The sequence below is a fragment of the Drosophila hydei genome, unplaced genomic scaffold (assembly GCF_003285905.1).
Source record: "Drosophila hydei strain 15085-1641.00,03,60 unplaced genomic scaffold, DhydRS2 tig00008119-arrow-pilon, whole genome shotgun sequence".
NCBI classification, from domain to species: domain Eukaryota; kingdom Metazoa; phylum Arthropoda; class Insecta; order Diptera; family Drosophilidae; genus Drosophila; species Drosophila hydei.
In genome coordinates, this window is record NW_022045830.1 from 2453669 (window position 1) to 2468689 (window position 15021).

At 38.7% G+C, this 15021-nt stretch overlaps 1 protein-coding gene across 1 annotated transcript; it reads right to left on the minus strand.

Annotated features, from left to right (window-relative positions):
- Positions 1-250: 250 nt before the first annotated feature.
- Positions 251-3170, minus strand: LOC111594509 (ATP-binding cassette sub-family G member 5). The gene is made up of 12 exons (XM_023307826.2): positions 3107-3170; positions 2717-2927; positions 2501-2609; positions 2238-2428; positions 2039-2183; positions 1518-1983; positions 1337-1454; positions 1187-1280; positions 993-1131; positions 747-938; positions 499-685; positions 251-437 (listed from the first exon to the last, which is right to left on the minus strand). The coding sequence occupies exons 2-12, from the start codon at positions 2774-2776 to the stop codon at positions 324-326; spliced, it is 1815 nt and encodes a 604-aa protein (XP_023163594.2). The 5' UTR covers positions 2777-2927; positions 3107-3170; the 3' UTR covers positions 251-323.
- Positions 3171-15021: the final 11851 nt, after the last annotated feature.

The window sequence follows — 15021 nt, forward strand, 5'->3', positions numbered from 1 at the left end:
TAAAAGTTAAGATGCGCGCCAAACTTTTGTTATCGATTAGGCTCAAGCCTAACTTAGATTTGCTATGTAGCCCTGCCTTATCGATGCTTGCCGAAAAATGTGTTATCGAAGGCTTAACGAACAGTCGAAATATGACAATGCAGCCCTGCGTTATCGGGGCTTATTGAGAAATTTGTTATCGATTGCTTAGCAATCAAGCCAGTGTAGCCCTGGCGGCGCGTAAAATTAAAACTATTTTTGTGCTGTTTTATTATATTTTAATTAAGTAAATCTTATAAATCATATAAATTAAGTTAGTGCTGTGCAAATATAAATTGCTATTCTTAGTCTTTAAATTTTTGACGCACGCAGCGCGGCATTGGGAACAAATAGAGCAGCATATTGAAGGCGGCCAAGCCAACGGCAAAAGCGCAGGACGCAGCTACATCGATTGTTTCCTGAGACATAAAAATATTCAAAAGAAAGGAAAGATATGACACATATAATAGGTGCACTCACATCTGGATCCGGTAGGCCCAAGCGTTCATGCATAAAATCGGTGGGTTTTGGACAAATGACAGAGGCCGTGGGCGTGCAGTTGAGCTTGCGCGTCTGAAAGGCGATGCTGTGCAGCAGCGAAGAGGCGTAACGCGTGTGCGTGCCCTTCGTATTGTCCTGCAGCCAGGGCTGCAAGCCCTTAAACGAGCTGCAGTTGGAATGTTGTATTAGATTTAATTTGACTTTTCATATTCGCACTTAAAACTTGCCGAACTGTGCCGCTGGCCAGGGCAATGCTGATGACCAGCACATAGGTCACTGCTATGGCTGCATTGAAGGGCACCTTGACCACCAGCAAGAAGGAAATGGTCATCTGTTCGGCCAGCACATAGCTGGACCAAAGTGCCACAAACAGGTAGGCAAACACGGTGCCACTATTAAACTTCGTGTCCAAGAGAAGGCTGTTAAAAGTGATTAATAAGGATTTATATATGTTTATAGATTAGATCTCTTACGGATATATAACACAGCTGGCCAGAGCCGCAGACACTGCTGAGAAGGGTATGGAAACGGAGTTGTAGGACAGCAGCAGCGTGGTGCCCGTGTAGAGGCCTTCCGGTGTATCCTGCGAGAGTTTCTTGCGCCAAATAGGAACTGCAAAGAGAGAAGCCTTAAGTCAGCCATTTAAAGATTAGCTTACAAAGCTTACACAAGGAGATGGTGGTCAGTATACCGCAGCCATAGGACAGACCAAGTATATTCAGTATCATGCCGTTTCTGGTGAAGAAGCCACTGGCATCGTCCTGCAGGATTATGAAAATGAAATAGATATTCAATTAAAGCAAACTCCTAAACTCACGCTTAGATTTGTATAGAAGACCCACAAGATAGCCATCGATATGGGCAATAGCAGTAAGCGCAGGAAGAGTGTCTTCATGCCCACCACGCCGCAGGAGAACGTTGAGGCCAAAAGTTTTCTAATATAAAAAAGAGCTTCGTATCAACAAAAATTTCTAAAAACGTCCATTTCGTAAACTTACAAGTACAGCATGATCCAAACTTTGAGCTCGCCCGGCTTGCCATAGGCCAGCGGCACCTTGCCCGACCCCATGTTGTTCAGCGGCGCATCGGAGATGGGCGTCTCTCTGGAGAAGCGCTCGACAAGCGCCTCGATCTGCTGGCTGGACTCGAGAAAACGATCGCGACTGCGACGATCGACAGTGGAGAGGCATAGATAATACATCAGCGGATTCTCCAGCTGCGGACAGGGAAAGCCTATGGCATGGAAGTACTCCAACATGGCGCGAGTGCCACCAGAGTAAACAACGCCGCCCAGGCACAGGAACAGCGCACGATCCAAAAAGGGAAAGACGTCAGAGCGTGGCTTCTCCAGTGACAGCAAAATGCCGCAGCCCGTCTTCTTGGCAGTATTCGAGAGTATAGAGATGAGCAGATAAGCGCTGAGAGGATCCAGACCCTGGGTGGGCTCATCCAGCAGCAGCATCACTGAAAGTCGTTAGCTTAATATAACTGCATCTATTTGATTGGCCGACTAACTAACCTGGATCTCGCACCAACTGTATGCCAATGGCCAAGCGTCTGGCCTCGCTTATATTGAGGTACTCCACGCGTTTGTGCGCCACCTGCGAAAGCGCCAAATCTGCCAGCACTTGACGCACTTTGGAGCTCTTCAGATAACCACCCAACTAGAAGTAAGCAAAAGCTTTAAATCATGCCAAGTCAGATCGTTTAGCACATACAATGGTGGGCGTGTAGTGCAATGTTTGAGCCACCGTCAGCCCGGGCACAAAGGTGCAGGATTGCGTCACATAGCCACAGCGCTGCTGGAAGAGCGCTTTGCTCAGTGGCGAGCCATTGAGCAGCACCTGGCCACGCGTGGCGCCGTCCGCACGTCTTGCAATCACGTCCAGCAAAGCGCGTTTGCCGCTGCCTAAGAAAAAATAAAATAAATTTCTTTAAATGCTGCCAATATAAACAGGTGATTCCAGGTCAGGTCGCCTACCCTTTGAGCCTAGTATGGCCATCACCTCACCACTGTGCACGGTCAGGTTGACGCCTTTGAGCACCAGCGCTGAGTTGCCGGCACCATTGAAACAGCCACCACCGTCCACCTGCACAGAGAGAGAGAGAGAGAGAGAGAGAGTGAGTATGTAAGAGAGAACACAAAACAAAAGACTTCAATGTGGAAGCTTGTTTGCTAGGCTTCCAGTGCACTTGCCTCGGTGGTGTGGAATATGTTGTGCGCTTCCAGTACGTAGTCGCTGCCAATCATTTTCATAGCCAACACAATAACAACTCTCCACAACGGCAAACAGCTTTGTTTGTTGTTCTTCTACTCTATGCCTTACACGCTGTACGCGGCTTAAAGAACAAACAGTGGCTGGAAGTAAACAGTGCACAAACACACTGGAATGAGAGTTGTGAGAGAGCTGCAACGAGAGAGGAAGAGAGAGAGAGAGAGAGAGAACTGCTTTTAGTATTTGATATATTGATATTTATCTGCGATATCACTTAATTTATATCCGCTAAACTAAAGTTTAGTCTTTAATGTAAATTAATTTTTTATTTTAATATTGTTTTAACGCTTTACACTTAAAATAAAACACACCAAATTTTTTTATTTATTTGAAGCTGCGAGTTAGCCGCGAACACGTCCAGCCCAATTGAGTGCAGAATTCCAACTGAAGTTGTTGCTGGCAGCGCGATCGGCACATAAGCAGTGGCCGTTCCAATTGGAAGTCTAAGCGCTGGCAGCTGGAATGCGTTGCGCTCTCTGCGCTTCCAAACGCGCGCACTAACATTCCAATGCAGGCTAAGATGGCGTCCGAGGCCAAGTTCAGCTCAGTACGAATTGAGCAGAGCAACGGGAGAGTTGTCTGCTGCGCCGCTCGCTCGGCTTGTTCACGTCTGTTGGCTTTGCGCATAAAAAGTGAAATAAAATACAAATAAAGTTGAGCAATAATAAAAATTGAATTGAATTGGAAACAAAACAAACAAATCGAATTGAAATGTTGTCGGCGTAACTAACGAAATATATGCGTTAGCAATCTTTATGTGCATACAACGTATATAAAATATATATACACACATATTTATATATTTATATATATATATTTATTTATTAATGTGCAATGTGTCAGCGCTTGCAAATGTGGTTTATTGGCCAGGCTCGTGTGTGTGACAAATCAGTTTGCAAATAGCTTGCAAATAGCGGCATTTGCCATACCGAAATTCTCCAATAAGAAACGCAAAACTGTGCGTGCGTGTGTGTGTGTGCGTGAGTTTATGGAATATACAGCAGCGGCAACAACAACAACAAGCAGCAACAACAACAACTACAGTCAGGTAAGTGCTTGAGCTAAAAATGAAATAGTTTTTTTTGCATTTTGCATTTTCGTGGCGCCTTTTTTCATGTTTTGTACAACAGGTATTAACTGTTAAAATTTTGTATTTAAAAACCAAGTCAAGCCACACGCTTAAAAAAGACACAAACAGCCACACATATGCATATGTATATGTGTGTATCTATATGGGCTTAGTCGAGGCGTTGACGGGCGCTCAGCTCCTGCTCCACGTTGTTGTTTTCTTCTGCCGCGGTCGTCGTCGACATTGCAGGTCAAAGATCCCACAAGCAAGTTTTGTCTAGCGAACGTTGCTTTCAGCCATCGTTCTGGCTCTGCAGACCCAGGTCTATTGCTGTTTCCAAGCATTTCCACGCTGCTTCTTCGACTTGTTGGCTTTTTTATTTTGTGTTTTCCATTCGGCTTAAAAGTTCTTTTGCGCGCTTAGGGCGCATAGACAGCGCCAAAGCTATGCGTTTGTCTGTGTGCAGGTATGTGCATGTGTGTGTGCGTGTGTGTGTGTGCTTTGTATCTTTCAGATACAAGTTTCTGTTTGTTTGTTTCGCTCGCTGACTCGCCAGGTTCTTTGGCTGCGTGCGTTGCTTATTGTTTGTCTTGCGTCTTGGCATTTCCTCTTTGGCTGCGTCGGCTGCTGTTGCTGCTGCATTTTTGTGGTAACTGCTTATTGACGTTTTGTAGCAATGCAAAATCTGTATATGATATCAATTTACTTTTGAAATCGTAAATGCTCTCGAGAGCTGCTATCATTTAGCTTTATACAATTTATCTTTGGCCATTTATCTGCTGCGCTTTGTTGCCAAGAATTTCGAAATTGGCCAACAGCAGAGCAACTTTCACATTCAATTTTTTTACCAAACAATCACTTTCAAAACTGTGAAAAATGTTGCCATCATTTGATAAGATGTATAGCGAGAGAGAGACGGATAGAGATATATATTTTTGGCACATTTCTCAGAATTGTTAATTGCAAACATTAGTTTTTCGGCCAACAATGCTTTACGTCTAATTACAATGCCATGTTTTACCGTTAGCTGAATACCTTTGCCTATCAGCGCCCAAAGATTTCTGATTCTTGTTCTTTCATTTGTTGTTGTTTCTTCTTATTTTTTGTTGTCTGTTCTGTGCCTGGTGACTCGTTAGTTTATGTGGCTCTCTTCCTCTTGTCTTTTTTTTGTGGCGTAAATTAGTTAACAGTATTTCTTATAACTATTAACGGTGCTGCCTGATGATTTGTAGCAAGACCGAAAAAAACACACACAGAAACTAAAAACAAAGTGGGAGAAGAAAAGTCTTGAAAAGCGGACCGACAATCTGTGAGTTTCAATTCGAGACAATTTCAGATCGAAAACGAAAGACTTAAGACACAAACTTGATGGAAAGACAAAGTCAAAGGCGCAGCGACTTAAGCCGAATTGATTGTCAGTTTATTGCTTTGTGCCGAGTTTTGGCCAACGCGGCGGGTGGTGCTGCTGCCGCTGCTGCCAACCTTGTCTAGCCAACGTTGTGTTGCCTCTCATATAAAAATAAGGTGCGGCGGCTGCTGCTGCTCTGGCCAAGAACTTGTTCTGCTCGGCACTTGGCTTACGTTTATAGCTTATTATTTTTAGCTTCAGAGTAATGCATTGGCTCTGCATTAAGAGTCATGATTCATTGCATTTAATGGGCTGGCTCTCCAGACAGCCGCGTCTTTAATCCCTTAGCCCCTCAGCCAAGGTGAAAACTTAACGAACCGCTGCAAATGAAAAAGAAATTTTCCTCAGCCATTGATAAAGTACAGAGCGGGTTAATTTGGGCTTTATTATAATTAAATTAACACATAAAAGACGCGCCACATAGAACAGCTGCATAATTAGACGAAGAAAGTGCTATCCAGCCAACTGGATGGATGGACGGATGCTACACAGCTTGTGGCTGGCTGTTCGTTTTATGTTCGTTGAAACCAGAAATTCATTTCACTACATCAACTTGAACTGAGTGTGCTGCGTGTGTGCCAGTCGTAGTTGCCTGACATAGAATCAGAATCAAGACACAGAAAAGTATCGCATGGAATGTGTGTGTACTAGTGTGTGTGTGTGTGTGTGCATGCTACCTATGTAGCCAGGCAGCGACACACGCGCACACACACCCAACGTGCTGTACATAAATTGTGCCATGGATTTATGTCACTCAAGACATCGTGAGTTTTGGCATGATCTACAATAGGTATATCGTATATCAAGCAGGCACAGTGGCTCACAGCGAATTTATTGCTGACACAATTATATAATCAAATATCACATTTAGAGATAGTCTCTTAAAAATCTGAATTATATAAGAATTTTTACTTTTTTGAACTTTATTAGTTAGCATAAATCAAGTTTTATTTTGTTTTTGCATTGGAACTTTTGATATACATAATATTTATATAATATAATCAATTCTCTTTTCATGAACAAGGAAACTTTATTGGCTATGTCAACGAAGTGCCTATAAATCATGCAGCGCACAATTTTTATTTGGCTTCTAGAACTGAATGAGTTTTAAGAAGCTTTTTCTTGAATTTATGTTAATTAATTAAATTAATTAATTATTTTTAACAAATATTTTCAAATAAAAAAAAAATTTTATCTAATTTCATAATTTTAAATGTAAAAAAAATAATTTTTTACTATTTTTAACTTCAAAAGAATTATAATAATAATAATCAAAATATTTGGTTTTACGTTCAACTGACTATCTGAAATTAATGTTTTAGAAGCGTGGAAAAATTTTGTTGCAAAAAATAGTTTAATGTATAGTTTAACAATTACGTTTTTTAATATAAAATATAAGCAATTAGCGTTCATATTTTTTTGTATTAAAGGTTAAACAAAATATAAAATCTTGAACTTAAACTTAAACTTATACTAAAATTAATTTATGTATCATGTCAATAAACTTGGCTTTAAATTTAATAATAAATGTTTAGGGGCTTTCTTAAATTTGTTGCAAAAAAATAAATATATAGCTTGAGCAATTCACAAGAAATTAAGATATATCTTTATGCTTAGGAATACTTTCATCAGCTTTAATCTTTGGAACAATTGGCACATGGTGAAAAAGAATTGGCAGCTTGAAAAATGAATAAGATTTTGGTCAAGTTGCAAGCAAACTTTTAACTATTTCCAAGAAAATATACAAATTTTTTAGCTGCTAAAGAAAGTTCGTTGCAAACTTGCACCACTGTAGCTGTGGCTGGCGCCATGGGCTCAGCTCTGCCTGTCTGGGTGGGTGCGTTAGCTGTGTCTGGGATATGTCCAACCTAAAGCTAGTCTCTCGCATTTTTATGCATGTGAGGGCAACGCGAAAAATAGTTATATATATACTTAGTTGAAAAAAATTTATTTTGTTTGTCATGGAATTTGTGTCAATTAGAGTGGCGCATGTGAGTGGTGGGGCGGGTTGGCGGTTATGCTGGGTTTAGTGGGCTGGGCTGGTTTTTGATGCTCCACAATTGAGACGGACGGACATTGGCATGCAAATTTTTGCGTCGTAGTCGACTTTCACAAGTCGATTGCAACACATAGGAAAGTGTTTTGTTTGAGCCGGAGCGTTAATTGCCTGTAAAGATGGCCAAAAATAGAAAAAAATACTGTAGCATGGAAAACGGCTTGAGTCGAGGCAATTAATAAAACTGACCTTGCTGTTGTGAATTTTCCGAACGAAAAACGAGCAAACGAAACAACAAATGGAAACTGAATCACTTGAACACACACACACAGCGAGCGAGGGCTATGCAGCCATGACGAGTATTTGTTGACGGCATGACATTAACTTGGCTCTTTTTTTTGGGGTCACAGTTGGAGCGCGCTTTGCCTATGTCAGCAGCTACGAAGCTGTTGTTGTTTTTTTTTTTGGACTTTGGCGCATTCTTCAGCTCGTTTTTGATTTGGTCGTTATGGTTTTGTAGTTTTCGAGATTGCCTAATTTAATAACCACAATTGGCTAAACTTAATAAACAGTTGGCCCAGTTATAGATGCTTATATTAGCCAAGCTCAAGTAGCTAAGCGTTGCTTCAACTTCTGTCTGCAAATCAATTATGCTTAACTGTTCAGAGCAGCTTTTATTTTGTCATCATGAGCACTTCTTCCATTGTGCGTATATATATTATTGATCTTAGCATATACATTCTGTGAAGCTGTCTTAGCATCTTTTTGTAGCTACTGTCTGCTGTAGCTGTGCCTTAGTTTTTTCCCCCTCTTTTTTTCCATAGCTCCACATATGTCAAATTCTGTTTGCTTTATTAGTTAGCATATATATACGAGATTGAACACATTTCTAGTTTTTTTTTCTTATGAATTTAATTTTTGCTGGGAATTTGAGCAGCGCTTAGAATCAGGATCTTTTATGAAATATCTAACTATTTTCAGATGTTTTAATATGACTTTTTTTATTTCTTATGCTCATTTACAAAGCGAAAAGTGTATAAAAGAATATTTAACGTAATTTAGGTATAGCGATGCTGCCGCATCCACAACGATTTTTTCCTGTTCTCTGACCTCAAGTCATTGTTGTTCACTGGAAAGAAATTTATCGCAGATGATGAAGGGTAATCGCCTGCGGCATATTCTGAGTCGAGAGACAAATTTTACAATAAAAATGTTATTGCAAATTTGCATAACCTCTGTAATTGTTGTTTCACACTTGAGCCCAAATATTGAATAATAAAGTCAAATTGTATATTGGAAAATAATTTTTCTTTATGTTAGACTAAGAGTTTCTCTTGCTGTTCATCATGTCGATGGTCTCTCCTGTATAGCTGGAGGCTTGAACTTAAATTGATATCAGCATACTTTTCTAATGATATATATATCAATATATATATATATATATATATATATATCTATACATTTGGTAAGCCTTTCAGATGGATTACTGCTCACATGCTCTAGGCCTTAATTTCAAAGCAAATTCCAATTCAAATGCTTATGCCGTGACTTCTTACCAGTTCTTACTAGTTCACTATATCCAGACTAAAACATCTTCAGATATTTGTTCAGCCTTTTCTTGGTTTGCTTGTCCACAAAAGATCTCTTTGCGAACCGATTTACAAGCTTTTGGCAGAAATAAAATTTTAAATGTTCATTTTTATTGTGAAAAATTTCGTTTCGATTTAAAAACTTTCATAAAATCTTATGAGCCATAAAAAAATCTTTAAATAAAATTGTTGTTTAATTTTTTAAGCGAACTACTTAAAATTCATTTGGTTTGCGTTTTAAGCCGCTCTTAGTCATTTGTCAAGATATTGAACGAAGATTAGTTAAATCTCGATTCCCACATAGCTGCCACATGAGCAACTTAATTGATATCTCTGCTAGGGTATTGCAGCTTTGACACACCTTACTGTTGTTTTGTTTTTTAGTCTGTTTGAATGCACATTTATTAAATCACAAATCTCATCTAGACAGCTCGAGACAGTCGCCACACTCATTTGATGTACATTCACAATCTGTTCATAATCAATTTTCGAGTACGCAGCGAAACTTTCACAAAAATTGTGAATCTGTGGCTTTTTTTGTTTGTTTCATTAATGTTTCTTTTTTATTTGCGTATAATTGCGTGCTGAGTTGACTGACTGTCGCTTATCTTGTTGCTGACGCTGATGCTGGGCTGCCTATCTATGAGCAACGACAAAAATTTACATACCTGCCTGTCCGCTGCAAATGCCAAACACTAAACGTGTTAAAACCCAAGTCAAAATCGACTATCGAGTGCTCAATTAACACACATAAAGATCTATAAGTACACTGTGCAAAATTTATTGCTTAAATAAAATTTCATATGAGTTTCATTGATCTGTATTAACTGCCCAAAAATTGTCAAAAATTTATTAAATAATTTTTTTATTTTTTTTCAAATATCTTAAAAATATTATTTATCTTAATATATATCTTAATATATATATATTTTTTGTTCTTTCAATATTTTTTACCAACTATATTTTTATCGAAAATTTTTGCTGTTTGATTTTTTTAAAAGTTTATATGGAAATTTTGCAGCTGCTAAATCATTTCTGATAAATGTTTTCAGGTTTACTAAAACTGTCTAAAATTTTTCTAATTTTTTTTTCCATTCTTCTATTTTTAAAAAAAATTTTTTTTTCATTTATATTTCTAAAACTTTCTCTTTCTTTAAAAAAAATTCTATAATTTTTAAAATATTCTACACTTTTTAAAGAATTTGTACAGATTTGTAAAAATTTCAAATTTGAAAATACTTTTTTGAAATTTTCCTAAAATTTCCAAAATTCTTATTTAAAACTACATTTTTAGTTAATCCGAAATGCAACGTATCTAGTCGATAAATAACTTTTTTCTTTGCTTTTCAATCATTCTAAATTAGCTTTCATCTATTATGGCTTATACTTACCCAAATTTGATATAAAAACTGCACTGATTTTCATATTTAAGCTTAAATTTTGTGCAGTGTATGATATTGGTTAGCGATTCGCTTGGCTTAGTTCTCGTATTTTTCAACAATTTCGTTTAGCTGGACAAGTTCAACAAACGGCTTTTTCGTCTTTTTCTTTTTGTTACCGCTGGAATGTTGCTCCGAAAACTGGTAATCAACAAATTCATTTTGATGTTTATTATTATCAATTTGCATGGACATTGCGATTAGTATTAGTCAGCCCGGCAACAGCGCAGAGTTCCCAGTCACGCCCAAAAAAAAAGGCCGCAAGCATGTGAGATTTTTTCTCTCTTCTTTTCTTTTTTGATTATTAATTGCAAATTGCAACTGCGACCCACTTTGGCTCGGCTGCAATTGGCATTTATCATACGATGTCTGGCAGCAACAAATTATGGCACAGCACAGAGATTTTCACTTTCTCATAAGAAAGGGGCAGAGGCCGTGGCAAGTGCTGCCTGGACACTCACTGTCAGTCAGTCAGGCCGTCAGCCAGTCAGTCAGTCGGCACTCAGAGAGGTGCTTTTGAATTTTGGGTGGCTGGACAGTTAACCTGTTGCCCGGTCCGGTTCGGCGCGGCATGGCCAGTTAACCAGTTACCTCTTTTCAATTCCAGCTCGTAAACGTGGCTCGCGGCGTTCAGTGCACAAGGGAAACTTCCGATTGGTTCGATATACCCATTGAAATTGGCTTGGCATAGCATATTAGTTATGTGCAAATGTACGCAACAGGGCGTAAAGGTCTTCTAATGGCTTCTAAGTATATATAGATATGTATCGATCTATAGTACATCGAGCTGCTTCTGCCTGTCTGGCGTTTCCTGAAATCTTATGAAGGAATGGGCTTATCTTAAGATATGTAAAATATAAAGAGAAAGACTAAAAGTAGCTTTACCGATATCTTCATATCAAATCGATAGATATCGATACTAAACCTTAAGTTTTTAGGCATATCTCCTAGGTTCTAAGAGCTACATCGACTTAATTTGATATGCAGGTTATTCTATAGTCAATAAATGTTTTCTGAATACCTTAAGCTAAAGCTAAAAAACTTCAATGATTTCTAATGGAACTTTGTTCCTAAAGCTTATGTAGCACAAATTTGTAAATAAGCTGAAATTTCAAGTTGGATTAGCGCGATGCAAGGTTCAGTGTTTTACAGCTAGCTTGAGGGTATTTGCAAGTCGTTCACTTTTGACTCTTGCTCTAACTGGTTGTTGCTTTTCGGCTAACCCAATTTAATTGGCTTTTTGCGTGGGAATATACCCTAGACCGCAAGTGGAGTGGCCAAGCAGTTCACATAGTCAGTCAGTCCGTCAGAACGTCAGTTATCTAGCGGTCGCTTGTTTGTAATCCAATCAGCCGAGCAAACACACATTTCAATGGCTCACAAAATCAGCTCTCGAGTGGTTGGCCACAAAAACAAAGCCAAAAATATATATATATATATGTATATAAGACAAAATACGAAAGACATGGACAAATTATTATGGTCAAACCACTTGGGCACATGGAACCACTTGGGCGCGCACCATTTAATCATCTAATGTAAGCAGTGGCTTGGGGGGCTCCTCCTGGCGGGTCGTCATTCTCCACTTGCGTCTAACTGCATTTTTGCATCAATGGTCATGTGCTGCGGCTTTAGACACGCAACGGTTAGCCACTTGCCACTTGTCAACTGGCGGCTTCGCAACAAAATGCGGCACAAGCAACGGGAATGGCAACAACGGGTTTCAGTTGGAGTTCGAGTCTGTCTCACTCTTTCACTCTCTCTCTCTCTCTCCCTTTCTCTCTGTTTCTGTCGCTGTCTGTGGCTCAGTTTGAGCCAATTCTTGACACATTTGTTAGACAAACTCCTTAGCCTATTGGCGTAATCATTGCAAACTCATTTGAAGCATTGCCAATAACCGTTGGCCAGTTAATTGGCTGGCATCAGGCACCGTTGACAAACACCACATCCGCTCCAGCCACTCATCATGCAAAGCGATTGCACACACATAACTCAGCCACTCGCTGTTGCCACAAACTGGCCGCAGTTTATCTGTAATACATCTATGATATAATTCCCAACAGACAACTGCATCTGTAACTGTGCCAAGCTCCACTGCGGAACTTTTGGCCACCAAAAATTCTGGTTTTCGATTCGAAATTTGTTGCAGCTGCAGCTGCTGCATGTGGGTAGCCAGCACTCTAGCTGGCATTTTTCCGTTTCAGCTGCATAATCAGATAAATATGTATCTATGCCTGGAGTGGGGGTAAGAGATACCTATATGCACATAAACTCACGCTCTTATGGAAATCTTTGAGTGTGACTCGGCGCTTATTTATAGGTAGCGATATAATGTGCTTAAAGTCATATTAAGATGCCTTGAACATAGGAAAAAGATGCTGAAAGCAGTTTTGAAGGTGTTGGTAACACTTGAAAAAAGATGAAAAGGTTGAACATGTGCACTAGGGTGTGCGTATAGATTAGATTATTTTCAGCAGGAGTGGGGGATGTATAACATCATCAAGCTGTGCACGAGCCTAAGTTATGGTCGTCTCTATATTGAGTGTTTCAGCAGGGATATAGGATTTTATATGAATATTTGATGGCACAGTAAATTGATTCGATTTGCTGTGTTCAATTTTGAAGCTTAACTGGAAGACTTTTATTCTTCAAACTAATCTCATCTTCAAACTTATTGCTAGGTCCTGGTAATACCAGAGTCCATATGATTGCCTTGTTGGAAGACCTCTGACCTAAGAGACTTTAAAACCAAGTTGTACTGGAAAATCTGTGTTCTCTAAGCCAAGATTTTATTGCTTGTCTGGAAGATTAATTTGAACTGAAAAATCAGTGTTCTCTAAGCCAAGTACCTAATGCTCAGTCTTCTTGATGTCCATTAGCCAGGCATAAGCTTGTTGGAAGACCTTTCACAATGGTAGTCCCTCAGATGACAAGCTAACTACTTATTATTAAACTAAAGAAAAATATCAATAAATCAGCCTAATAAAATCTTTTAATCATAACTGAAAGACTCATCAGGAGACAACAATAAATTTCATTGATCAATCATTCTAAGAAACAGAAGGTCTTATGAGACTCTCTAGTAAAGAGACTTTCTTTAAAAACTTCACTCAAATTTGTAGCCAAATACTAATTTTTTTAATATGGAATATCTTCAGACTTTAAGTAAGTTTACAACCAACTCATTTCCTTTAGCTGCATATCTAAAAGCTAATTTTTCACTTATATTAAAAATCTTATTATCTCACCCACTCAGTCGTCGAGCAGCTCACACAAGTTATCAAATCGTACTTGTTATACATTTTATGACATTTTCACAGCTTAATTAGCTCTTCTTACTGCCAATTTGCACCGGGAGGGCTTCAATTACAGCCAGCGCTTGGCTAATTCCCATGCAGCTGATCTGTGACATAAAATGAAACATTTCGAAAATCACTTTCATTGCAGCAGCAACAGCAACTGCAGCAGCTCAATAAAGAGGCTGCACTCGTAGACAATAAATTCAAGTTTTTTTTCTTGACGCACTTGTCAAATGATATGTGAGCAGAGAGATGCACTCGTCGCTCTCTTTCACTCTTTCGCTCTCTATAGATATCAACGACACCGTTCACATAAATCAATGCTGTGCCCTTAATGCAGTCAGTCAATCAGGCATTCATTCATTCCGTCATTCAGTCATTCATTCAATGCAACAAAGGCAACTGGCGGCAAGTTTTCAGCTTAAGCCCTATAGACCGGGTAAGGTAGGCGTAACTATAGGTAGTTCCTCTTGAGTTATATTTACATTATCATTGAGTGCGGGTAAAAAACCTTTGCCGCCACTTTCACTGGCCAAGTACATACTAAAAATGCCAACAACAATAACAAGCAGAGCAAAAACAACAACGCAAATGAAAACAAATAAAAAACTTACATAAAAAATTAAAAAAAATAGGAAGAAAAAAGAAGAAATCAACTAAACTGAACTTTAAGCCATAAGTCGCCATATAACACAAAATGATTTTAATTAAAGCACATTTAACACGCAATTAAAAGTCGTTTTTTAGCCATTTTTGTAACAATAAAAAAATTAAATTTAATAATACATAATGCCCATGACTCTTACCAGGGCCAAAAGCAGTCCGAATAATGCGGTAATCAAAGCGCTTGATGCGTTTTCACACTTTTTACATCCAGTTAAAGATATAGCTACAGCTACAGCTCCCACTCACAGCTTCACTTTCAGCTCTAGCTTTAATTATAAATAAAAGCAAGTAAGAGTGCTCAAGAAGGCAGTGCCCGACTAGCTGATGCACTACAAATATGAGTTGAGTAACAGAGCTAAAATGCGATTTGTGTTTGGCTTGAAGTGAGTTATATAAAAAGTGAAATATGCTATATATGCAGAGAACTTATAAGTATACTCATATTAAAGCAAATTATTGCATATCCTAAAGCTTTCGAGATATGCTCAAAAATATACAAAAGATTGATAATAATTCTCATTGATTTCACTGCAAAGATGCACGTTTTCTTAGATTTGAAATCAACTAAATTTCCAGCAGCTATATGAGAGGTAAAGTCTTATGAATATCAAGGAGACAAAGCACGTTCTCTAAGATTTTAAGTTAACTAAATGTTAATCTAGGCTTAGAGAACATATATCTCAACTTTTTAAGCTCTAGCTCTAGCAAGACAGCACTAAGCTAGATAAAGCTAGTTCAGCATGTTTAAAGAGGCAACATT

Coding starts and splice junctions, on each gene's coding strand:
- LOC111594509 (XM_023307826.2), bottom strand. CDS start 2,776: ATGAAAATGATTGGCAGCGACTACGTACTGGAAGCGCACAACATATTC. Junction 2,610..2,716: donor ACATATTCCACACCACCGAG/GCAAGTGCACTG, acceptor CTCTCTGTGCAG/GTGGACGGTGGTGGCTGTTT. Junction 1,281..1,336: donor TCTTCTATACAAATCTAAGC/GTGAGTTTAGGA, acceptor ATAATCCTGCAG/GACGATGCCAGTGGCTTCTT.